Source organism: Vollenhovia emeryi, unplaced genomic scaffold (assembly GCF_000949405.1).
Source record: "Vollenhovia emeryi isolate VEMERY1.0 unplaced genomic scaffold, V.emery_V1.0 DF939150.1, whole genome shotgun sequence".
In the NCBI taxonomy this organism is placed as follows: domain Eukaryota; kingdom Metazoa; phylum Arthropoda; class Insecta; order Hymenoptera; family Formicidae; genus Vollenhovia; species Vollenhovia emeryi.
In genome coordinates this window covers 1,144,723-1,172,576 of record NW_011967216.1, presented here as the reverse complement: position 1 = coordinate 1,172,576, position 27,854 = coordinate 1,144,723, and the positions used below count along the sequence as shown (strand labels likewise).

At 39.0% G+C, this 27,854-nt stretch overlaps 1 protein-coding gene across 5 annotated transcripts; it reads left to right on the top strand.

The window, feature by feature from the left end:
• The first annotated feature begins 3,031 nt into the window (after window positions 1–3,031).
• On the top strand, window positions 3,032–24,995 carry LOC105565634 (protein FAM49B). 5 transcript variants are annotated; one of them, XM_012018991.1, is made up of 8 exons: window positions 3,032–3,825; window positions 5,548–5,611; window positions 19,344–19,480; window positions 19,762–19,986; window positions 20,666–21,000; window positions 22,181–22,260; window positions 22,362–22,488; window positions 22,752–24,995. In XM_012018991.1, exons 2-8 carry the CDS (start codon window positions 5,586–5,588, stop codon window positions 22,887–22,889), a joined length of 1,068 nt encoding a protein of 355 aa, XP_011874381.1. In that variant the 5' UTR covers window positions 3,032–3,825; window positions 5,548–5,585; the 3' UTR covers window positions 22,890–24,995. The 5 variants fall into 5 exon arrangements, with proteins under 5 accessions (XP_011874381.1, XP_011874383.1, XP_011874385.1 ...); XM_012018993.1 differs by lacking the exon at window positions 5,548–5,611 and having other exon boundaries at window positions 3,033–3,825; XM_012018995.1 differs by lacking the exons at window positions 3,032–3,825; window positions 5,548–5,611 and adding an exon at window positions 16,542–16,564.
• Window positions 24,996–27,854: the final 2,859 nt, after the last annotated feature.

Sequence of the window (27,854 nt, the reverse complement as noted above, 5' to 3'; positions counted from 1 at the left end):
TTTTCGTTTATTAACGTGTGAAGATATGACAAAATTCATTAAATTTGAAATAATTATTTTCGTCACAATATCAACTATACACAGTACATTCATATACGTAATATTTCCATACAAGAAACTGAAAAATAAGATCAGTTAAAAAGTAAAAATTAATATTGTCCGAATCGCGACAGTATAACAATAGCTGAAAAATAAGATAAAATTACATATTAATTTCTTAGGCCGCTCTCGGGTTTCTCTCTGCTATATTCGAATGTGTGGGTAAAACAGATGACTTTAGGATCCTCTTAAGAAGAGCGATTTTATCCCTTAAAAGTTTAGTTTTTGGCATCAACTGAAAATATCTGAATTTATGAATTACATTTATACAAATTTTTAATGAAAATTTTCCGACCTACGAAATTCCCTGGTTAGATGATTCCGAAGTATCACACACACAATTTATTATTCGCTGATGGGTATAGATTTCCAACAATCGACGAGATACTGACCAACATAAGATAAGTCACCGAGCGAGAGTAAAGAATGTAAGTCACCGAAATATTAAAGATTACTGGTATAGGATCATTAGCAAATAGAAACTAATCAAAGACTGCTGGAGAATAAAACGTCGATGAAAATGAGTATAAATATTTACGAGATATTGGAATAATTGTAAATCGTAAAATTGACAGCCTGTTTTATGATTGATAAAATAAAACAAATAAGATTTAAAGAATGTAAAACAAATATCTTTGAAATTTAATGTCTCTTGCATTATGTTAGTTCGAATGAGAATGATATTAGAGGCGTATAACGTAATTGAATAGTTAGTTGTGTTTAGTTATCCGTGCATCAGACGAACAATGCGACAGGAGTACAATGCAACCCACATGCACGCTGCTTCGATTGTTCTACGTTGAAATGCGAAAGGATACTCTTTCAACCGTTAGGGTGAAATTAATTCACGCGGATGAGTTTCTTCCGCTTTTCTAATAATAATAACCGCGAAAAGCGAAGAACCGTTACAATGACAATTGTTCATAAATGTCATATGTATTAAAGCACTACGGGAATCCACCTTCTTGATATATAAATTAAATTTCATACAGCTGAAGGTAGTGTTTTATAACGATCGTATGTTATCGGCGTTACTTGTGATAAGACGAGATAAAGTAAAATAAAATTGCTAGATATAAGTATCAATAATTGAAGTCGGAACATTATTTTTTAAATAAATAATTCTCGTGATTTCAAAGATTCTCAATTCGCGCAGACCATTTTTACCGTAAAACGCGATCTTCGTGTTTCTTTACTGTTGATGGATTTACTGATGTCATATAGTAAATACGAGAAAACACACACGCATGCACACCAGTATAATATTTTTATTTTCATATGTGCTGTCACGCGATGTACGCATTCGAGAAGACGTATGCATCGGTTGCGTGCAGTCTGCCGTTTACCGAGTCATTGTACCCCGGCACGCACTAATCGCTATTACATATTCACGTTGCATTAAGGCAGGTCGCTGATACACGTCGGCGAAGCACTTTCGAGTAGGAAGCGACTGGCTCTTGCCTCATCTTGCTCGCCACGCAAACAGAACGCGGATCTTTGAAAGCAAATCTTTCGCAGCGAAAGTCTAGCGATCGTAGATTTCCGCCGAAGATTTCCGTTCGGGCGAAAAATTTTCTTAACAAGCGAGTGGAGCGAGAACTTCCCGGGGCGCGTCTTCCTCACGTATACGCGAAGAGTAAGACGATCGTGCGGTGAAATTGTTTTCGCGAAGCTATCAGCAGGTGCGTCAAGTTGACGTGAATAGAGATCGTCGGTACCTCATTTCGATATTTCTCTTTGATATTTCTCGGTGCGAGAGAGAAGTTGCACATAGTTGCACAAATTAGAACAAAACGCTGACGTGGCAGGCGTCGAAGTGCCACGGTAGATTCGATTTTGCACAAAGGAGCGCGCCAGTAAGGTCACTGTTGCAGAGAATGACTTGCCTTCAGTCTCACACGATGCGTGAGTCACAAAGTTACGGCACAAAAGGAAACGCGCCGTCCTGAAATGGATCGTTAAGTTGATCATCTTGCACCTCCTTTTGCTAATCACCTGTGATAAATCATACTGAACTAATGGACGACGTGCCGCTCGCGAACGCTGTTACGACCCATTACAATAATTTGCGTTTAAATTGCTCCAAAGACAATAATTGATCTTCCGCATACGTCAATGAATTTATCACGGAATTATTATGTAAAATATATTTTGTTTTACGCGAAATATCTTGTAAATTTTTATCCGTTTAAATTATTTTTCTTTCGACGAACGAATTCCCGCATTGTCATGTGCACCTGACGGGGAACATGTGCGGGTATTTACGTGCCAGCTGGACAGCCAGCTTCACATTTGCCTGTCGCTTCATAAGTCATTGCCCTTCTGACGTACGATTCTTATCGTTAGCATGTTTTTCTGCGACGCTGATCCGCTAATATGTGATAGTTATGCGGTATGTCGATCAAAGTAGATAAGTCATTAGTGAGAAAAGAGGTTGAATCTTCACTGCTAGATAATCGCATTGTTAGAGAGAATTTTCCAGCGAATTTTCCAGCATTTGCACATGTTGGCAATAATCAAAATTATAATAAAAAGTTGCTATAATTTGCTACAAAAATCCTTGTAGAAAAAATATTGGAATATATTAGCGACATCTTTCGTTTATCTCTTATGAGTGTGGGATGAAATTTTTGATGAATCATGAAGCGTTTCGGGAGCGTTGTTACTCGGAGAGACGACGCAGCGTTTTGGGACACAAAGCTGCTAATTTGCTAAATGTAGTTAAAGTCGCGCGCCGCAGCCTCTCGCGCCGAGTGAGTGTTAAGTTGCGCTTAATTCTTATGTGCGATCGCGAATTCTCTGGCACGGTAGAATGTGTTACAGCCGGCGATGCTGCTGTGGATCCACGCTGCAGGAGGCAGTGACGTGTCGAGAGTGGGGGCGTCTAGCTGACTGGCCGCGCGGAGCGAAACTGTCTCGGCGTTTGCCTGCACGCCGTCGCTTTGACAGTGGTGTAACAACCTTCGTGAGCGCCGTGCCGTGCCGTGCCGTGCCCTGCGTCGTGCTGCGAGTCAAGAGAGAAAAAGTACAGAGCTGCCGCGGTATTTTCGAAAAATCGATCGCGCCGCGCTTCGTCGAGCGCGAGGGGTCGAATTCGCGGTCCTACGCTCGAAAGTTTAGCGTGCAGAGCTGGCAACGTGCTTTCGTGAATCTCTGTCTCTCTTCGTTGAACGTTCAATTAAATTATAGACGTTTCGCTAGTGAGATCGAGAAGACACCGTTCCAACTTTTTTCCCCCCGACGAGAAATTCATCGCGAAAGCGCGATAAGCCGTCGCGGGCGTATTTTAAATGCTCCTTCGCGAGACAGTAGCGCGCAGCCGAGCGGTGTGGGATCGGTTCGATCGATGCTCCGCCACGGCCAAGTGGGACCGATGATTTTAAACACGCTCGCGGACGTTTGAGTAAACATTAGAGACGAGACAGTGTTGGCAGACACAAGGGAACCATTATTGCGATCGTCCACGAGCACGTTGTGTGCGGTCTGTGCACGTGATAAAACGTTATCTGTTGTGACACGGAATTTTTTCGCGGCTACGAGACGAGAACGGTCCTTTTCGGGAAGTCTCGGTGCGGTTTCCTGTCCGGCCCAGGGTACCGGAAGTGCACATTAACCGGTGAAGAGGAGCAGCGATGCATTTGGTAGCGCCTCGTGATAGAGTCTAATCGTGTTCTATTTAATAACTCAATTATAACAATGCCACGGCTCGTCTCGCTTCGTCTGGAGGTAAATAATTCTTTTTCTTCGCACTTCTTATGTATACATCCTGTGCGAATACCGTAAGTTACTTGTTATTTGGAACGAACGCTTGGATTAGAAATTTTACGATTAAGACGTGCGAGATTTATATTAAAAGAAAGTATAACATAATTATATGTGAGAATAATGCTCGATATAATATTCGATATAAGACGCTCTAAGCTTAAAATATTCTATCTATGTTGTTACAATTTTCTTGATCTTATCAAGAAGCACGTCTGACCGTGCACGTTTGATTGACTAATCTAAATCGCGAAAAGCGATTAAATAACTCGTTTAACAATCTTCTTGTATTCCCATGTTTTTACGTGCTGTCGTGTAGCCGATTAAAATACGGATTATGCTTTTATCGCTCCATTTTTATCGCGGTAATCCGTAAGCCATTCGCCTCACTCTTAAGGAAGCCACAAAATAATGCGTCTTACTTATTCCGTGGTAAATATCTCCAGAAAAATAGTGCGCACGCAGTTAAAAGATAATGTATCAACGGCTGTCGTTCTTATTATTTTTACATAATATAAAAAGCCACTTCCTTATGTATGCCACGATAAAAATCTTTCAATGACACAAAGAACGTAATAATAAATGCACGAGATGATTCACGAACTTGAAATTGCACTGCTGAATAACAATCGACACGCCACTTGATCATACAATTTTCGCTTGAATGACTTACATATGATTTACTTGATGACGTATCGTTCCTCGGTTCCGCAATGTCTGCATAGATTCAAGGATTTGCGGGGTTTGTATGTATAACAGACTTTCGTGGAATTAATTTTCACATAGAGGCAAATCCTAGCACGTACGTTCGCTTCGGGCACGCGAAGGATAAGACACGAAAGCAAAAAGAAGTCGTTATACTTGATACACGTGGAATTGTAAATTTTAGCCTTATACATACCGATAAGCGATAGGAATCCGGCTTCCTCAGAGTTTCTCCTATGCTTTGGGGAAATTTCAAGTTTAAAGAGAAAAACTCCTCGTTTTCTGAAAAACTTCCTTTATTTGCTTCCTCGCATTTGTTTTTCAGGTAGAAAGCTAACATGATTACGGAAGCAGAAAACTTATTAACAGGAACTTGATGCACCGATTTGATGCACAGTAATGAAAAGCGTGTTCGTTCCGATCAAAAAACTAGTAAACTAGAATCTAATTGCTTTGGAATGAGAGAAAGGGCGGATATATCGCGGAAAACGTTTAATTAATACAATGCAAGACAAGTAAATCAAAATTATTTATATTATACAGTTAATTCTTGTGGTGTCAGCTCTGCCGGAATATCTCGACGAATTAATGTTCGCACGAATGCAATGTGTGGAATGCATGCAATCTCATTATATAGCTCTCACGTAATCAATATTCAACGCAGACGCTGTCACGTATCGACAGTTCCACTTATTAAAAATATTAATAATGCATATATTATATATGCAATCGCTGGTTAAACGTGAACATTTTCTTGTGCGTTACAATCTTTATTCAAACGTATAATATTTTGTTGAATCTTAGTATATGAAGGGCTTTCAGGTCGCAGAATCTCTTTTTGAAGTTGAAATTAAAAAAGTCAAAATGCCAGATCTAGCATTAAATTTTTGAGGATATGTTTATTATCTGTTCCCTCCCAGCATGATTTTTTAAGTGTTAATTTTAACTGATATCTTGTTTGCAATTTATTACATGCTTCAGTGTCGAATGGACTAAGACACCCTTCCCGGATAGTAGGGATGTCCAAGTTCGAATCCTGGCTGAGGTAATATTTTTCGTATTAAATTATTTATAGATTATTTCTAAAGAATGCGTAATTAACATCATTAAATTGATTGTCAGTTTGATTAAGTGTCACTACATCGATACTTTAACTCAGGGCAGCGTCTCAAGACTAAAAATTTCGGCGCGCAGTTTGCCGCGGTGAGAAAAAGATTGTATACGAAAAATAAAAGCCACTAAGATTCAACTTGACCGTCACAGGTCTTTCTACTATTATTTTGTATAATTTATTGTTAGTGTAAAATAATTAGACATTCATCTCCAAGAAATAGAGATATCAAAAGTGTTATGCAAACTAATTACGAAACGCATAAAAACAAAGAAATGCAAAAAGACAGGTGCCCTATATGGAATGCTATGCAGCAAAGAATTAATTTGTAAGCAAGCACGAGGTTGCATCGAACAATTGTCGTTTTTGTAAAGGAAGGACTTTTATCGTATCGCGAAGGAAACCGCGAAACTCGAAACGAGCAGGTCGATTCGAGCGAGGTCGCACATCGTTCGCAACGGTCCCATCTGTTAAAGCGATTAACATCGCTGGCATTGCGGAATAGCCGAACGATTTTCCTGTTAGGTCGCTTCCTTGCACCGGGGGTTTGAACTTGGAAACCGCTTTTGATGCACAATCATCCATAAATCTGTCAGTCGTAAATGTAATCATGATGCAACGACAGCGGATGTTATACTCATCACCAACTCAGACGTGACAACGTTTGTTTTCTCCGAGCGCTTTGCTCGCCTTTTCGATTCCGCTCCATTTCGCTTGAATTAACACACAAAGAGCCTGCGTCTCTAAAGAGGTTGAGAGACTTAACTTCTCAATTAAGATGTTTTTCCGCAAAACGCATCGATTAAATCTCGAAACACCTTATTAAACAAGCTGACGCTTTAACTTTACACGTTTGTTATTGATCGCAGGTCAATCGTGAATTATTTAATTGCCACATCGGTCTTTGCCGTTAATTAGAGCGTGGGCACACCTACCGACAATTAGCAAGTAGGTCATTCGATCGTTCGCTAGGAACGTAAAGGGGAAAGCATAAGCGCAGATTCATCAACTGCTGACGGCATGTTTCATCGATCGGATGGTATCATCGAAAATTCCGTATATAAGCCAGGCGAAAATCGATTCTCTATACAGCTCATTAATTTTCCGCCAGGAATTAAATTCGCTGGTGGAGATCATTTATCTTCTGGTGAAAAATTGCAAGATCTTAATAAGAATTTAACGTGAAATTATGTAAAATATAAAAAAAATATGAAGAAATTTAATGGCGTTTGGCGAAATTTAGTAATACTCGAAAATACTTACGTCTTCTAATTTCTTTAGATTTACTTATGTTAAACACGATATATATTTATTTATAATAATCTAAAAAAAGTAAAAATTTTAAAGAAACGTATTTTAGTTGCAAACAGGAAGCTTAAAAGTATTTGATACGCGCGTCATTATTTTAATTTCAACGTTACGGAATATGCAATATGCACGGAGATTATACGCATCACGATATTACGTAACGATCGGCAAGCGAACGGAAAAAACGAGAAGCCTGACAATTTCGAAAACTCTCGAAAAATCCAACATCACGAGATTAATATGCCAATATAATATTGTATATAGTAATCGACGAACTTGTTGATTTCGAAGAACGCCATGGATATCGGAAAACACTTTTAAATATTGTATGTTTCTACATTTGCCAGATGGCAGGACGAGAACCAAAGCACTCATAACGCAAGTAAACTTTGACATCTGAACTGTACACGAATTATTTAATTAAACGTGAAATAACTAAGCGACATATTACTCGTAATTAATTGAAAATAAAACAATATAACATCTGCAAAGCGTCTTTATAAATTCATTCTTGGCGAATTTCATTCGAATAAGAGCTAGAGTAATCGGTATTCTAACATTCGAATTGAGGACCGGAGATACTCAACAGCACTGGGGTGACTTGGACAACATTGGTTTGAATTATCTTTCATTCCATAACCAAAAATAACATATTCATTGATGCGCTGTGCGTGAAATGTAGAATGGAAGATATTTTATCTACTTGACTGCGTAAGATAAGTCGACTATCAACGTTACGTCACGCGCTAAATGTTAAGGGTACTGAAACGGATACCGTGTCCCTGGAATCTGAAATGCGGCTTGGTGTACGTACATATATATGTGAAATTAGACCGCCGCAACCGTGCGTGCAGTCGGAGCTTTAATGTTTTATAGTGCCACGCGGGCCGTTCGCTCCAATTACGAATCCACTTTGTGCCGCAATTTTCGATTTTCTGGGTCAATCCCGGCATGTCTGTAATTTATTGCTTTCATGCTTAAGACGTTTATGTGATTTCAGATAATACTGAAATGACAGTTAACGTTCGTCATGATATACATCTGTAATTTGTCGATTCTAACAACGTTCCTACCGAACAAAGACGTATACTTTAATATCCCGCGTCCTAAATTAAAAAGAAATTGTTTTTATCAACGTAACTAAACCGACATTTTTTTATGTTCGAATTAAACGTTTCAGGCTCTCATTATGAATCGCTTTCCCCGTTATCAATGAGAAATATTCGCGCTAATAGCACGTTTTTCACCACTCATCGCTCCGCTTTCGCTTCTTTCCTGCTTTCATTTACAATCAAACGTACGCCGATGCTCGTTGACGCATACGTGCGTACGACCGGAGGGGGATTTTACTTGGAGGTTTCCTGTCTTCGTCCGGGATATGACGATATCCCCCCTGCTTGGCCAGTGGCGTAAGCATTCAGAAAAATGCTGCGATCCAAACTTCATCTCTCAGCCCAGAGTCCGAAGCAACAAAGAGATTATTCGTATTTGTAGCCGAAAAGTATTGCAAGATGATAATAATCTTGTGCGTTTAAATTTATATATAAAAGACAGGTATGCGATTAACATAGATTCTTCATCTCTCAAATTATTCCTTAAGATAGCGTTACATAAATCGTGAAAAAACAAATTGTACTCTTCATATGTATAAATTCATGAAGAACAAATGGCATGTTATGTCATTAATTTCACAAACAATGTGCATTCTTCTCGCGCGTTTAACTCCGCGAATATTCATACGCTCTTTTAATTCATCACGCCGTAATTAATTAGCAGTCTCTGTAGTACGAGTTTACATTTCCTCAGGAACTAGACATTTTCTCGTGTCTATTCTTGTTCCCATTATTGTTTATTTTCAGCCGCCACAGAGAAGAGACGCCATGTAATTGTCGTCGTTGTGATTGTCGTTTAATAGACGTGAGAGACTTTCTCATTGGTTAGGGAAGTGCAATTAAGTAACGCAATACTAAGTTAGTAATCGAATTAAAACAAATTTTCTTAAATCCACTCTTGGAGATATTAGAGGAATCTGTGGGTTTCTCGATCGTCAGATCTACGAGAAAATTATCTTCTCTTTTAGTCCTTTTTTACATCCTTATCGTATTTATCTTCGTTTCGAGCTTATCAACGACATAGACGTAACGAGTTTCCTTTGAGGGTATCCGTAAAGGGACTCTTTTCAATCGTGCATTCCAGCAGTAGAGATAGCCTTTAAAATCGTTGCGATAAGTGGGTTACGATGTCCTTTGGGATTCAAATAGCTATCTCGAGTCCGCAGAAGCCGTGCAATTTGCCTTTTCAGCAAATCGAAGGCACGCCGGTACTCTCTCTGTTCGACTCGAAACTGCTTTTACGGACTCTCTTGTGGAGCGCCGATTACTACACGGTCCCGCAATGTATCCTCTCCGTTCCCCTTGTTTATCGGACACATCGAGTTCTCGTCTCCGCGCATCAACCCCGATAATTACTTCGCTCTGTCGATAAAGAGGGCAGGGTCACCCACCACGAGGGAAGCTGGAAGCCGACGCTTAGGCCGCGAAGATGCGCTACTGCGTGTCAAGCGTGTACGATTTAACGAGCACGTCGTGTCCTCGCGAAGACACGCACCAAGCGCACTGTCTCTTACGTGCCTCGGTGACATTTTAGTCTCGCGCACGTTTACCATATTAAGCGTGCGCGCTAATGCGTGCCGGTGTTCGGACACGCTTGTCAGGACCACATCAGTCCTCGTCCGGACGACGTCGTGACTAGAAACGTGATGGGGGGAAGGGGACAACTGCGCGTGGTAAGTTATTTCAGAGGAAAAAATTCAAACGGAAATTAGAACCTTTTAATTGGCGATTTTAATAAAAAGACGATCGAAATATAAATCCATTGGGTTCCGAAAATACAACGGGGGACACACGAAAGAATTCTAAGATACTAAACAGGAGTAAAACATTTTCTTTTGTTTACATTACATGTAAAACACGTTTTGCCTAACACGCCTTCGATCCGAATTAAAAATGTTGTAACTACATGTCAGAGAATTGAAATTGTTTCGGTAACTTCGCGTTGAACTACTGAATATTAAAAGGCAAATTATGCCTCATATTTATGAATGAAGTCAACCAACATTGATGAAGTCGTGGTGCGACTTTTGCGCCTCCTTTAGCGTCCGTAATTAACATGAAAATTTTAATTAACACGATGTTCATTAACATGATAAGGTTTGCGAGACCTTCAATTCTGATACTTCTTTTTTTAAATATATGGTCAGATCTATTTCCTCCGCCCATATATATAACATATTGTAGGCACGAGTCACTAACAATATTTTTTGTGATCAGGTTACGCTTGATGACATTTATACAGTCCACTTGACTGTGCCTTGACACACTCAGACAAAAAAGAAGATATGACTTCGTTCTTTTTTTATTCTGTATGACAGAAGCAAACGCGTGCGATGAATTAATTATATTCTTTGCGTGTAACGAATAATTCAAGAATTCTATATTTTGTCGGAAAATAATTTCTTAAATAAAACTCCTATCGTTTTCAATACAAGACAACAATTTACGACAGAAAATTTGTTTCACCAATCAATTTCATTTGTCTAGAATAAACATTTCTGCTGTGGTCAGAAGCTAAAGAGATAAAGTTACTGCGCAACCACTCTTGATAAATAAGGGGCTTAAGGTTCGTAAAATTATTGCGTCGCATCGCGTAGATGCGCAAGAGGTGATGTCAAGCTGAAGAGTTGTATAGCCATGGGGAGATCTCAATTGATTTGCTGGAATTGATGCACAAAAAGGCCTTTAATAGGCGTCGATTATCCTCGCCCACAGTTTCCGACGATTATTCAATCCGGGTATTGAAAGAGGTGCAAAAATCTCCCCGCAACGACATTTAAGTCGCTCATTGCAATTGCGAACACACGTCACTGCAAATACGTACGATGGATTATGCATAACAAAAGGGTTTGATACACTTTGTTTTAATTGATTAAAGAGACCTACCAATATTTGCGGATATTTCATTCAAAATATAGAACGAAATATATACATGTATGAGTTAGTATGATAGTAAAATATGTTAAAAGGTCACGCATATATATTCAAGAATATAAAAGCAAAGCTGGCATTTAATCGAATAAAAAAACAAAAGACTTTCCTTTTGGTCACTGATTGTGAGACTTTTTACTTTTAAAACTCTCAAGAATGATATAATATTCATAGATCTGAAATAAAGTTTCTGGCACGGATTACTTTTCTATAAAAGAAATCAAGACCTAGTTTTAACCATTTTGAATTGAAGACATTTTAGGAATCAAATGTTCGAATATACAAGTAGAATAGAATACAAGTTTAAATAGAAAGTTATCTTTTTATAAGAATCGCATATACAGAATAAAAGACTGAAATATCACGTCTATATTCTCCTCTTTGCATAGATTTATAAATGTATTTATACGTTTGTATGTTTTGTTTTAATAACATCAAGCATTATCACTTACTATTAAATAACACCGGTCATATCGAATCGTAACTCACTATCAAGCCATTTGTTTCACTGCAGAGATTGCTCCTTTTGGCAGTTTCTTTCTTATTTTCGATTGACGCGGGGAGATTCTATTTATAAAAGCTTTCTCAATAATTCTCATTGTCGCGTGAGAAACAGAATCGAATGTCGATTAATCATAGCGGGGAAGTTAACGATCATACAGAGCCCAGCCCTCTGCGGGAGATCGCTACCGTGGGATTTCCGTGCGGCACGAAAAATCGAAATCGGAGCCACGTCGAAGACGTCTGTTTATACAACGAGCGTTGACCCACAAAGGCAGCGGTGCGAGCTAGCGCGATGCCGAGCGATGCGAATGCTAATTCGATTAGCTTCCCCCCGAGTGACTCGGTCCACCCCGAGCGACGTCGGTCACCCCTTACGTGACGTCGGCGTCACCCTGTTCGTCCGTGAAATGAGTAAGTGCCGATAGTAATAAAGCAAGGCACGTGGTATCGACCACCCGGCATTTATATCCATCTCCCGCACGTGCATCAATCGTAAATTATTATTATCTAGGATCTCGCGAGGGATATCTTTCGGGCCGAACGACGAATCGATCCATCGTATACGTCGTATAGAATCGATAATGTGTACGAAACACGCTCTTATTGCACAAAAAATGGCAAACGATAAAGTCACCACATAGATTGTATACGTTATAAAGTCTGTATGGTAATCATTTATAGAATATGGCTAACCCGTTCTGAATAGAACAGTAAAATACTCAGCATTTTTTGCACAAAAATAGTAATTTTCATGTTCGAGGCATTTTTAAAGACATTCCAAAAGAGTAATTTATTTTTCGATTATTATTTATTTTCCGCGTTTCACCTTTTTGTTAATAAACCTACGAGTCCTTCGTTAAAACCGCGACACGATTTATAAGAGGTTTGGAGTTATACGCGCGCGATTTAATAGGGGTCTTTTTAATCTTGTACATATGCAAGAATAAGTAAAGAAGGAAAGAATATAACCCACCCGAATTTTTGCACATAAGAAGAAATCAACATATATCGTACAACACTTTCACATAATACATCAAAGTGGCCAATATTGACCACTAAATCGGCGTATCCCTTCGTTGGGCCAGATTGGACATACCTTTCGTTGCTCCTGGCCTTACAGTCTGGTCATTTTGACCAGAGATCAGGAAGGAAGAAAATTCCTTCCATAGTCGGATTATCGTCACCGACAAATATTTCGTACGGTTCGAACTGTATGCGAGCGTCGATTGTATAAAAAAATGCACGACCACGAGAAGTTAATTAAAGAAGAAAATTAATTCAAAATATTTACTGTATAAAACTGATCAAATATACTTCGACATCCGTTATTTGCTTGAGAATAGGTGTTGACTCGATCTTCGAATTCAAAATTCAAGTATAGATACGGAAACAAAATTTACTTCGCGTTATATATATTTTAATATATTTGAATTATATTCCGCGGTAAACTAAAATTTATAATGTTAATAAAGTCAAACAGTTAATAATTTCTTGAACTTTTTTGAAAAATCAATCGCGAAAACCGACCGCGAAAACAACCGTAAAAATACGAAGATGCGTGCGACTGTGCATGTATTCATGCGAGACGCATCTTGAAAGTGTATCGCGGAGTGCACATACAAAATAAATGACGTGAGACCCAGAGAAAAGAGACTTTCCGTACGATAGGCCGACAATTGAATATTCCAGTTAATCAGTAATTTCAAATGATGTATGAAAATAATATTAAGTTTCAGCGTTCTCGACAAAATATACAGTCTCACGTCATTATATTTAACGTTTTATATAAATTTATATTAATAAAAAATTGATAGACTACAAGAGATTAGCTCGACGAATATATTAATAATATTCGTCATATTTTGCATGAAAATTACGGGACACCCAACTCTTCGCAGTTAAAATCGCGATCACTCCCTTTCGTTAAAGTAAATGTATAAAAATAAATACGAAATTATGTTGTACTCTATCAATTTTGAGGCAACGGATCTACGAGATATACTAATTTATCATCTACAATCTACGATCTACGAAATGTAGATTCGTTACCTCATTAAAAAATTATTTCACTCACCAACCGACGCGCAGCAGCGGAGTTTAACTACGATGAATCTGTAACAGAAAAATATAAGATTTCTATTAAAATAGCGTTCAAGAAAACCAAAAATAGTGCAAGATATAGTTTATATGCGTATAAAACTTTTTATTCGGTTAGATATGTTTATATGATTATTGCGCGAAAGTTGTTCCGTAAAAGCCGAGATTTTCACGAGAATAAACTTTTGTAAAATCTCAAATTACTTCTCGTCCTTTAAATATTATTTCGAATTTATGAAATTATGAACTAAAACGATGTAGAAAATTGCATGACGGCCGATGGCTGTCATGCAATTTTCTACACTGGTTGATCAATTACTGGCGCTAAATAATTCTTTACGCAATGAAACGACTCGATAATATACCGGAGAAAAGATTAATTTGGCACAAAATGAAAAATTAACACTCGCCATAAAGTTGCTCCGCCGGCGCCTGATGCCATCCCCAGGCCACCTCATCCTCTCAGATTATCCTCCAGGACACTCGCGAGAACACAAAAATCGTTCGCGCGATTTTACACTCCCGTTTACAAAGTCGATGTGAACGTATTCATTTTGTTCCGTCAAGTTCGCCTCCACTTCGAGTCGGCGAGTTTTTTAGTCGAAAAACTGCCAAATCTCTAAAGTGTGGCCATCGACAGGAACGGACATTTCACAAATACTTGTTCAAATGAGCTTTGAAGAGTCTTTAATTCGATCGAGTAAAACTTTATGTTATACGCGCACTTTTATACGTTTAATTGTTGGAGAGATTATGTCTTGGCAAGCGATCGATATGTTATAAGTTTTCGTTATTAATCACCGACGTGATTACGGATCGCGACAATTCCTTAAACGCAATGGATAGATGTTAAAACTCTCGTACGAGACGATCGCGTTGCATAGATGATCAAGATTCTCGTAGAAAGTAATCGCATTACGAGGGGTGACGCGACGACACGCGGAACATCCGCCTCGCTCGACTCACTCGCGCCGACTGATTCGGCACAATAGACTGTTTTCGAAAAAAGTGTTCACGGTGCTACGTCATTGTAATCGGCACTCGAGACTGACAAGTTGTTTACTACGGTGCGTACGTCATTTCTTGGAATTCGTGCTCGGTCAACGGCGCTCGGCAAAAAAAAGTCACGCCGTACATCGGATTGTTCATTCGTATCGATGTTATTCGTATGCGATTACTTTCTACGAGAATCTTGATCATCTATGCAACGCGATCGTCTCGTACGAATCGCGGCGAAGTCGAACCGAGTTAGTGGCCCGCGCCGCTTCGCATATTATATTGTTTTTTACGCGTTCGCGACAAGTACGGGAAGAAACTTCGATCGTTTTCTGCGAATAATTAGCGAACGATATCGTCGCGTGATCGCTGAATCCTCGCGATAGATACCGATAGATACAATTACTTTTTCATTGCGACGATTGCTTCTTCAAAACGACGCTGTGTCTCGATTGTGTCTCGATAAATTGTTAACTCAGTTGCGTTTATTGTGCGGTGTCAATGTTGAAATGTATAATTTTCAAGTTTTTCGTTTATTAACGGAAATATAATCGTGAAATTTTCCTCTTATTAACGGAATCATATAAATGCTGGAGATGCCAGCTGCACACACACAAAACTCCCAGCTTTCGAAACGCTCCATTGTGTTATTCTATTATTCGTAGCTGATTGTGCGCGCTACTGTTTCTCTCATATCGAAGATTTCATTACGTGAAGGCACATTGGTCGCAATACAAAGTATCTTCGTTAAATAGATCGGTGCACGTTCAATGCGTGTCCAAATACCTTCGTCGTGACAATGTGAAACGTGCTCGAAACGCAACTTTTGAATAAATATCGAAATTGATCTCTTGCGAGATTGAAACCACAATATTGGTTTGAGGGTTGGCGGCGAGAAAGAACCGCAGGAATTGCACACATCACCCTCTGCATTCTCAAGAGAAAAGGAAAATATCCAAGCTTGGATTATCGAATATGAATCGTACAACTTTCCAATGCGAATGAAACGATCGCAATAACAAGAGTTCTTTTTTTTAACGCTGTATAAAATTTTCTTCAAGATTTCTGCTTTAGCGTCAAACTGCAAATATTTCTAGTTTGAAAGCTAACTCCTGTATGAAAGTTTAAACGAAAATTCCAGGCATGACCCTCGGCGGTTGAAGTAAAGTGGCTAAATAAGTTCTGCAATTTATCGTGACAGATTCACGGGAAGAAGCCTCTAAGATATATCTTGATAACGGTATTGGAATGGCTCACAGTCCCCTTCGTAACTTTCCGGATCGTGATTTCTCTCCCGACTCTCCCCGCTATCGATCCGATCTTCTCGCGCGCGTATCCACCGAATCGTCTCCTCCTGCATTCGATAAATCGTTTCCCGCTGCCGCAGGCTTTTGTTTTGCCGCTTCCAAATTTACGCGAGCGATATTTCGATACTCGTTCGGCAATTTCACCCCCGTTCAAGCGCCATCTCGCTACCCTTGCCGCGAAGCAACCCCCATCGATTTTCCGCGCGCGCGAGCGTGCCGCCGCCGCCGCCGCCGCCACCGCCGTTTTACCAAATAAGGGAAGGACTCGCGCTCCTAGCACGAGCAACCCCCCGACCCACAACATGGCCGGCCACCGGATGACAGTTGTTGCACCCGTCTCGCGTGCCCGTTGACCCCGTGACGCTCCCGCCGGCGCGGCGTCCCGTTCGGCGTGCACCTGTCGCCGTCATGTGTTCGCGCCGTCGGCGCCGATTACGCCGCGATTCCGCGACGGTGAGCCCGTCAAACGTCACGCGATTAACGCCACCCGGAATTCTCGGGGTGTCCTCGTAAAAGCCCGGCTGCCAAGATCCGACCCCCCCCCCCCACGATTCGAGTTCCTGACGGCGAGCCTGCCGCTCGTGCGAAAGTAGATGGCAAACATCGCAACGATCTCGTCAATTTGTGACACTGTAAATATCATTTGATACAGCGACTTTATTCCTTAACGTTACCGCTCTTGTTTACGTCAGTTAAGTTAAGATGCAATTAATACAGTTAACTTTAAATACAGTTAAACTGTTGAAAGATGAAGATAATAATTAAATATAGCAGCGTTAATGAAACTAAGTCTTCAAGTCGAATCTGTTTGGATACTCGTCTTTTAAAAATTGTCAATTATATCGATAGTTATTTGTAGGTAAAAATAAAAATGGTGGTGTTTCGGAGGACGAGATTTTCATAGTACTGTAATTATGCAAGAAACGAGAAGCCTCACTGTAATTATGGTTTAAAAATTGTACGTGCGCGATAATTTTGTAGCATCATCTATTAATCGAAGAGACCCTTGGAGTGTTTGGTGTACAGATTCTTTGAACTCACTCGCGAATGTGCATGGTAGTTTTGACGTCAAATGTCGGGAAAACCGTTTTGGATGGGTTGCCGGTTTGTTGTTTTAGCGCAATGATATGAGAACCTCGCGTTAGGTTGGGATCCGCGAGCACATAGCACTCTTATTGTGGATATTAACGTAGGTAGGCGGAGATGTCGTGGAACTCGTTAACAATTCACGTGAGCGACGAGTGCATTTATATCTACGTTTTAAATAGAGTGTATTAAATAAAAAATAAAATTGCAGTGAGTGCTAAGGCTTAAAATTTTTTAAGCGACAATTTTTCTCTCGGCAACAAAGGATAATTATTTCTATAAATAATTTTTTCCGCTTCTATCCCGTTTTTTTTATATATTACCAAAAAGCTAGGTACATCTCTGAAATTTCTAGGGAAAGTGCAATCATTCCTATAACAATGATAATTAGATTGTTTTTTTCGCAATTATTATTGGCATGTAGCATAGACTGCTTTATCGTAGATATATGTTTCTAAAAGTTTTTGATTATCTGTTGAAAGCGTACACGAGAGAATATGCAGATGAAAAAAAAATCGAATAATTTCAAGCTAATGTCGCAACAAATAGCGTCGTTGTTTCTCAAACGTTTCGCAATGGAGAGCGCGAGAGGAATGTCAAACGCAAACATTTATTTTACGTTGCAACTCGACGGCTATTTTCGTTGCACATCGATATTGCCCGCAGTTATTGATGAAATGTGCTATTATCGTTAACGGTACAGCAATCGGTACAGCGATATCATTGTAACAATATGCCATTTTTTTTATATAAAACTGCGCACAGTGCAAATTTAAATAAAAATATGTTGCTAAATCGATTCTCTCTCTCTCTCTCTCTGGAGGCACAGAAAATTGTACGTCTTAAAATCCAGTTTTCCAATCGTCTGAACATTTCGACGAGTCGATCATTTCAACGGGAAAGAATTCCTCACCGGTCATAAGCTTCGAGTATTTATATACTTTTAACATCAACTTTCAGATGGAAATTTTAATGAAAGGATATCAAGTTTGTCGCTGACTGGAAAAACCAGTTCTTGTTTAATTTTTTTCATAACTGTTCTTCCAAACAAGCTCAGCTGCTAAGATCGGAATAAATTCGAATCGCAGGTTTATCGTAAAAACTACCATATGTATATCCGTACGAATCGGAAACTTCAGCAACCTGGTCTTTGCGCGGTGTACGATCGTTTTCCCCGAGAGAAACCGGGAGAGGCTCGACGACCGAAGATGACGAGCGTGAAATGCGCTTTCGGGCCGAAAATAACGCGGCCGGCACGGCGGAATCCCGCCGTTCGCAATTTTAGAAACCGTAAAGCCGATCGCAAGTCCTCTCGCGCGCAAGTGACAAGGGCGAGCTCGGTCCTCCCGGACGTGTGATGCTCTCTCGTCGAGTCCGCGCGGCGTAAAACGCGATCGCGACGTTCCCACGTGAGTCATCCTCTATCGGTGCGAAGAACAGCCGAATGGAACCCCTTCGCGAACGCTTCAGGTGAGGGAGGGTTGTTCCGTTCGCTGAAACTGATCAACGAGATTCATCTCCCCGCCGACGAGTTCGCAGAATCCATTTGTTCCGCGGTATCGATACGGATACGCGTTAATCCAAGCCGTCCAGGCGTGCGCGTGTGTCGCCTGTCCGGAATTAATGGTTCGACGTGCATATATATATATGTACGCCGAGTGAATATATACGTTCAGGCTGCAGCCTGAAATTTCAATTTCATTGTAGTCTCGGACTAGTGACAAGTTACCACTCGTCGGTTGAAGCTCGAGCGGAAACTGAATCATATTAAACCGTCTGTTTGCCGTTTATATTCGTCGCGGATTAATCTTTCTAGTATTCCGCAAGTATTCTACGTGACAATCCTGTGAACTCTCTTCGTGCTTTTAACAAGAAGAGCATTTGTGTATACTTTGCGAAAAATTGTTTCGATGCGCGGGATGTTGAAGAATCCCCGGGCTTAATCTCTCAGTGTCTCCGACATACTTTAAATTGTATTTTCAAATGGAAAATTATAATAATCTCATACAAGTTCTATGCTTTCTTGTAAACCAGTTTTAAATCTATTAACATCAGTCCGGAATTTCAATAGAATTAGAATTAATGAAACAATATCGAGCGAGATAAGGTCTTAATTATAATATAACTGTATCTCAGAAGTTTACTTTGAACGTCAAGAGTTTGTTACCGCTCGTTTAAATCACTGCGACTACACGAACTACAATTTTAAAAAATATTTCTAAATAATATCGCGGTATTATACAAGTGCTACAGTACGATTAAATGATTGTTATTCAAAACGCATGAAAGCCTACATCGTGTAACTCGAATTTCTTTAACTTGCAGATGCCTTTCACGTTGTAAAGTGACTCTTGTCGAAAGAAGCTGTACACTTACGATGGGCAAGCTTTTGAGTCTTTTGGCTCGAGATGAGTCTACCTGTTGCACTCCTCAAAAGTACGACGTCTTCTTGGATTTCGAAAGTGAGTCGTATATAAATTTTTCGTGAAGAAATCTTTGAATCTTAATTCTAAGTGCTGTTCCTCGCATTACTTACTGTGTACTATTAGTTTCCATAATATAGTTCGATTCTACATAATACGAGTACATATTTGACAAAAAATTAACAATCTACCAAATAACGTACGTAATAGAGAAATAAATATAATTCTTCTATAATAGCGAGACGTAACAAAATCTTCTGTATAGTAGAGGCATTTATTATTCCATAATTATCGGCCTGTACTATTTGTCTGTTTTACAGATGCACAACCGTCGGACCTCGAACGCGAGACATTCGAGGCGGTGCAAAGAGTGCTGAAAAATTCAGAGTCCATTTTAGAGGAGATACAATGTTACAAAGGAGCTGGGAAAGAAATCAGAGAGGCCATTTCAGCACCCACGGAGGAATGTCAGCGGAAAGCATATCTGACCGTGGCACCTCTCGTCGCGAAACTCAAACGATTCTATGAGTTTTCCTTGGAACTCGGTACTTCTCTCTTCATTTTAATCACGTAAACGATAAGGTTTTTTTAAAACAATGATACGCTTCTCGGGACTCCGATATCAGTGCGAACATTGGGAAAACTTCAATCTGTACCCGAGAAATGCTTCTAGCCGTATTTGTGGCGTAAACTTTTAATTATATTAGATACTGGTGGTTATCGAAAATGTAAAATGCGGAGAGGCATTTCAGAACAGAATTGACCCGGAGATCCGATATACTTATATTTAATGAATATTTTTCACAAAAGTAATTGCGTAAAGTAGTCAGAGTATAATATTTAAACTTCTACATTTGTCTACTTTTATATTATTATTTAGTAATAATTTGCTTATGTATATTAATTATTCTACAAACTAAGAAAAAAAGGGAGAGTGTACGAGTATGTGTTTGTCGAAAACTTTTAAGAGGAGTCATTTCTAAGAACTTCAAATTCAAATTATTATCTAGCTATTTTACTTCTTTCTTATTATTGTTATATGTAACTATTAATTCTCGATATTATTTCGTTATACGCTTACTTTTGGATTGCAAATACATAATATTACATGTATCGAATATCGAGTAGTAACTGCACGCATTTTGCTTAAAGTTACCGCGAGCATTTCCGCTTTGTATAAATAAATAGGAATATTAAAATGATTTTTATTTGTTTATTACATAGAAAGGGTAGTGCCGAAAATACTGGGGCAATTGTGCTCGGGAAACCTCTCACCGACACAACATCTGGAGACGCAGCAGGCGCTAGTCAAACAATTGGCGGAGATATTGGAATTTGTATTAAAGTTTGACGAGCATAAAATGAAAACGCCGGCGATTCAGAACGACTTCAGCTACTATCGTAGGACATTGACGAGGGCATCGCTGGCGCGCCAGGATAACGCCGAAAAGGACCTAGTTGTCGGGAACGAACTCGCCAACCGAATGTCCTTGTTTTACGCCCACGCGACACCCATGCTTCGAGTTCTGAGTCACGCGACCATTACTTTCTTGATGGACGTAAGTGGTATCGCCTCTCTACATTGTTCCCGTCCGCGCGACCTCCCATTGTTGCCCGGACAATTATTGATCCGGCCAGATGCTAACTGGCAATTAGACCAAATTCTGCGGTTATCCAGGCGGTTTCTCGGCTTATCCCTTAATTATTCCGATCGTTTGGAGAACTGAATCTATTTCTTGTAATTCTGCTTCTGCAAAATTGTAGCTTTCATCGCTCATTCATTTCATCATTCAATTTAACGTATATAATATTGCTCCATCGATTGACCATATATTTTTAAATATCTCGCGAATATATTATTTTGTTAGTGAGTTTTTCGAGTGTATTCACATTCATTACATTTCTTCATATAATTATACATGTATGAAGAAATGTAAAGTTTTAACAAAGGAGAGTTTGCTTATTGTCACCAGTAATGATTAGAAATTGAGACGGGAAACTAATAGTCAACCGAACTGGCTAATTATTTAATCGATTTATTACACAACGTTTCGACCCAATTTTTTTTGTTAAAAGTTTGGTTAAAAGTTTTAAAATTAAATCTGGGAAGCAATTTTATTTTCAGTGTTATATCGATGAAATAGAAAGATATCAATATGACTGCAACATTGTTTTAAATTCTGTTTCGTTTAATTTTTGTAAGACACTTTTTATCAATTATCTCAATACGGAGATATTTTTAAAAAATGTTACAATGAATCGTGGGCTTTCGTTCGTATTAATTGTGATGACAAATAACCGCGTTACGTGATCGACATGCGGTGTAATGGCAAGACGGAAAAAAAATTGTCGACGAGAATAATGGCTCTGCTGAACTGGAAAATTGACAGGTATCCTGGTCTGCGATTTAAATTACCCGAGCGCTCTATATAGACTGCGTCAGTCGGAGAAATAAGCATGTATACGCAAGCCCGATGTGTATGCAACCTTTTAATTAAAATCGACTACGAAGTAATAATTCAATATTTGGAGACCGTCTTCAATTTGTACAAATATGTTTCGTGACAACGTGATACCTTTTAAAGGCAAACTTTTCGATGGATATAAAAGAGTTAATATAAAAAAAACTTCGCTATCCTAAATTTACAAATAGTTTTTACATTGTTTTTTTTATATCTCGAAGTTACCGTTTCCAACAGTGTATTTGTTACTTACAAAATTGTGTTTTATCGTTTTTAGAACGAAGATATAGCAAGGGAAAACATTACGGAAACGCTTGGTACAATGGCAAAAGTGTGTCTTCGAATGTTGGAAAACCCGTAAGTACTATTTAACATGCAAAGAGAGACAGAGAGCGAGCCATGCCTCAAGAGAGTAGGAATTTCTTCGCGAAGCTAATTTGGGAAATATCTTCTACCAGGAATCTGCTGGCGCAATTCCAACGAGAAGAGACTCAGCTCTTTGTCCTAAGGGTTATGGTGGGTCTGGTGATTCTCTACGATCATGTACATCCCCAAGGTGCTTTTGTAAAGGGTTCGAATGTGGATGTGAGTATCAGAAAAAAACTTGGGCGCAATATTTTACGAAAAAGGCTGTCAGCTAATGTTAACAAATCTAATTCCGTTTTCTCTATCCGTATATGCATGTTTATATAAAAAATATACTTCTATGAAATTTGATCCAAGTTAAAATATTACGAAACAACGAATTTTAAAAACAAAGTAAAGAAATATTTATTGTAAAATTCCGCAGATAAGAATCCCCATTTGCCTACGCTCCCTCGATTTTATGTTTGGTCTAAATCTTACAGGTCAAAGGCTGCGTGAAGCTATTAAAGGACCAGCCGCCTTGCAAAAGCGAAGGCCTTCTGAACGCCCTCCGCTATACCACGAAGCACTTGAACGAGGAGAACACGCCGAAGAATATAAAGAATCTACTTGCCGCATGATTACCAAAGCAACGAGGTTGCTGTATCAGAAGCTGAGACTACGGGCGCACTTTCTTGCTAGATACTTTTCGAGCGGTTCCGTTTCGAACGACCGTCTTCGTAAGCTCTCAACGCGTAGGTCCAAGAATCTTCCGTTCGCGCATAAAGTGCAACCCGCGTAAGTCAGGCTTCTTTCTTGCACGCTTGTCCGATGAATGGCGGACCACGCGTGCCCTCGGAAAGCTCTAAGCTGCCCGAAAACTACCGAGCGATTTGGAGTCGTCGAAAAACAATCGTTAAATGATACGGTAACGTAATGATCGACTTTGGCAGAACGATTGATCATTGCGCGTTCCTTTTCCTATGATCGTCTGCGAGCGTGTGCGATTATTATTATCCTTGCTGATATTATTATTATAACGCAAAACGATTACTGTGCCAGCAAGGCATTGAATCGGCAAATCTTCCGCGATTTACTCATCATTTCGGTAAAATATTTGTTGGCATTAATGTTTCCCAATAGCGAATCCCGCGGATCCTCGGCTCGCAGAATTTCTCAACGATAAGGAAAGTTAGATAGAAGCTACAATAGATTTGTATGGCCACAGATTGCCCCGTAGTAATACTTCCTTTGGTACAGTGTTTCAACCAAAGTCATCTATTGATTTCCGGCCGAGCGGGATAAAAAGTTAATTAGAGCATATCATAGTGTATTATAAGGTAACACGGATTGTGGACTTTTGGAGATGTTACGAAGAGAGCTTTAATCACGTTATGGATATTATGGAGATTTTTAGCTCTTGTTTACTTTGTTGAATGGCGGGCGAGAGGGTGGATTGTGAGACTGTGAATCGCAGAGTCGAATACTGCCGGATCATCAAGTACGCATAATCGATAATCTCATTTCATCGGTAACCCAATGTTTGGAAAGCCTCAAATATTATTGCGCACATGATCTTGGTTGATTATTGAAATCTAAAGTCACTTTATAATCTTTTTGTGCGATTGGCGAATAAAAAAAGACCAAAGATGCTTTTAGTGTATAATAAAGCTACGAGAACGTCAGAGATGTGATTTATTATTATTAAATATTATGTGATTGTATTATTATTAATATTCTTATTACGAATGATGCTGCGAAGGTTCTATTTATAGTAACCAGCGAACTCACACGTGCCGCGTATATATCTCAGCGGTACTACGTCATTGTTTATATATTAATGCAGATAAGTCCGCCTATATGCAAACACAAAGTAATCTTTGAAAATTTCTACTATTTCGTTCTTTTCTTCCAATTCCTGTTATATTTTTCTAACATAAAATAATATAAATATAAAAATTGTTTTATGTTGCAGAGTTAGCTGTATCAAGAATGTTGTCACGGTTTTTAAAATATATTCTTAATTAATTAATTATAAACTTTCAAGTATTTATTATGAACTATAGAATACTATGTTTCATTTACACGACCAGTTTTCGATCAGCTTTCTACAAGATTTTTCAAAAATTTGACGGGATTTATAAAGCTACTGGACTAATAAAACAATACTCATATATTGCAAATTTTTACTGTTGTATTAACAAAAAAGATTTGTGATAAACACATTCAGGACGGTTTTTATATATACATGTGACGTAAATATCAGGAAAAAAACTTCAGGAGTTTTCGAACTGACTTTAACACAAAACATCTTCTTGCGCGTTTTAGAGATTAATACCTTGAAGACTGCTTGCCGACCATAATGTGGAATTTTGTGTGAAAGCACACGTAATCGGAGAATACACGTTTACGTAAGACTCTACCGTTTATTAGTAGTGGACCTCAGACACTCAAATACTGTATATACAGATTGTTATGATGTATTAGCAACATCCACAGGTATTACTGTTACATTGGCACACTCCAACGACAAGTGCTCCGACTTATTGCCTTGGTAATTTTTAAGAGAAAAAGAAAAACAGAAACGCGACACAGTATTCAGTTATTTTTGAGTGCCGTTTATTGTATGCTTCATTTTGTCACGTTATTCAATGTCAATTAACACAAAGATTATTATTACCGCACGTATTACACGCGCGCACGTGCGCAAATTGTACTTGAATTAAATTAAAATCCCCTGAAACGCATAGAGTCTATAATTATTTCAGTAGTTATTATTCTAATGCAGTTCCTCTCTCTTCCAATAAACGCGTATTTGTGTTGCGACATCATGTGCAACTGTTTCCACGAAGTACTTCCTTCCTGCATGCATCACTGATTTATAATATGCTAATTTATAATAACATGCTAAATATGATGATAATGTTGCAAAACACTTTGACGTTCTAGCTTGAGCATCCAATATAGTATTTTTAGATCTACATCTGGGCAAAGTTTCTGGGCATTTTAGCAAACCCGTTCTTTCCATATACATTTTTTTTCCAAGACACCGCGCACATCCAAATAAATATATTTTTTACTATTAAAAGGGGCCGCGCACAGCTTTATTCGAAAGAAACAATTACGAAAGAATTTGCAAAGCTAACTTTTAATATTCTACTAAAATTCAAAACAATTAGATTAGAAAACGTATGCAACATCTAAATGTATCGTATTTGTTTGAAGACAGTCTTTCTCTCTTTCAGATATTTTATATAAAATATAATTTTTATTTTCCTCATAACTTTCCTTTTCTATAACGAAAGAGATGCGCATTTAAAAAATTATACAACATGAAATAGATATAAGCAGATTCTGTATAGAGCATCTGTCGATATTTATCAGAGACGAGAAGACATATATTTTGTTTTATGGAAACTCCCTTATCAATAATTGGTGAAATATTATCACCGATGAACAATATCATGTACGGTTGTATTATCAGTCGATAATTCACAAGAGCAAGGCTTTAGGAAGGAGCAGGCAGAGAGATTCGTGACCCTTACACGAGGTGACGCATCGGAGCCGTAACCCGCCATTACGTGACGCCGTGGCGGTTATTAAGGCGCAATTCTTTAAATATTGATTGAAAGCGGGTTGGAGCCTGTGGGTGGTGCTCAGGGGAGGCTGGAGGGATGGAAACGGGAGGTGGAGGTTGGTCGAACCGACGAAATGAGATGAGAAGGTTGACCGAGAAGGGGAGACCATCTATTATATATGATGGGCGCGGTCGCTCTCTATAGATTTTTTTTGCCATTATAAATGCAAGCCGAAGCGGAGATAAATTTTTAATTATCGGCCCGCTTCAGAAAAAGTTTGATCAAGACAGTTTCTAATCTTGTGTAGGATCGCGTGACACTCCCGTGTGACTTGGCGAATGACATTTTTAGCCTCATATTTTAGACCGGGTGCTGTATAGTCCCGTCTACATGTTCATTATCATAAATGATATTCATCATTATTACATCCATCATAAATTAAGTAATAATATGTTATGATTAACTTATAAAAGTTGCACGTTTCTAACATAAGGGGATAAATTTTTTCGCGATAATTTGTGTCCAAGGTACGTGCGAATTTTAATATATAATCTTAATTATGCATATTCTTCTAATACTGTGATGTTCCGAGAGAAACAGGTTGTCAAAATAATTACAACGTATTCACGAAGCTATCAATTAACCATTTTTTACTGTTATATATAGATTATCACACGTATATTGTAAACAAATTCAAAATCATTCTAATATTCTTTTAATCTGCGTATTTTTTATATATAATTCTGTAATAAAATTTCCTTTACATTCCTCCTTTCGCTCTATCAATTATAAATGAAACCTATCTGCTCGATTATCACAAGTAATTTTTATCGTTTGACGCATCTGTTTTAAAAATCATCGATCTCAGTCAGCGATAATTTGACAATCGCAATTCCTTTCGGCGTTCTCTCTCTCTCGAGCGGCCATGTTTCCGAGGGCGTCCGAGAATGTCGCCCAGCTTTTGTTTTGCCTTTAGCACGACCGCCACCACCATCAGCACCACCCTTGTAAGTTTCCCCTCCGCTCATCCCCTGACGCCACGCACAACTCGCTTTGGCTTCACCCTCTTTTTTTTCAAGCTGGATGCTGCGGTGCGAGAGAGATGAGCGCAGAGGGACCCCTATGGATTTTTTTTCCGTACCACGAGAACGCCCGCTCTCTCTCGCTCTCTCCGCGCCCCTTCCCCGTTCGCGATGTTTTAAGGGCTGCAGCAACGCCTGACAGCGATTCTAAGGAAAAAATTCAACCTCCAATTTGTAAGGTCGGCGGACTGTTTAATTGCGATATCCAATTCCTCCTTGCAATCCATCTTTTCTTCTTCCTTCTCCCTCTCTCACTGCCCCCGTCTTTTTCTCTCTGTCTCTCCATCCCTCTCACTCGCGGTTTTCGAGGCGTCGAGATGGCTCATAAGGGCTGTTCGCTCGTTAATCTTCCGAGACGTTTTTTTTCCTCTTCTTTTTTACCACCCTGAGGCGCGACGTCGCCTTGCTCGGGGGAATAATAATGAGACTAATCCGCGCGACACACCTTGTACATTAATTCCTCGCACGAAGCGTTTCTCTCGGACCGACCACTTGAAAATCTCGATGATACACATCGCGATTTTTTTTTAACAGCGACAATTTGAAGGAAAAGGCGACTCTCCTATAAAGGAGTCCTGAGGAACGAATCGGACGGCGATAATGCTAAAGAACGAATTGTACGTAAGACGATGAGTTTCGCAAACGAATTGAATGAAACGCTGTCTAACGCTTCTATGAAAATTCTTGCAATATTGTAATTATATAATCAAAGTTATGTCCATATGAAAGAATACTGGAAAGAATAAATAAATAAGGCGATTTGTCGTTAGATGATTATGCATCATTTTGTAACGTAAAGAAGTAAGTTACGGAATATTATAATTTTTACAATTTGGCAGTCGCACGTGTGCACAAAAGTTTATAATTATAAGATAAGTGTATATGAAGATTATTTCCTCTCATACTTTGTTGCACACGTAATAGACATTTAACATTCTCTTTAATC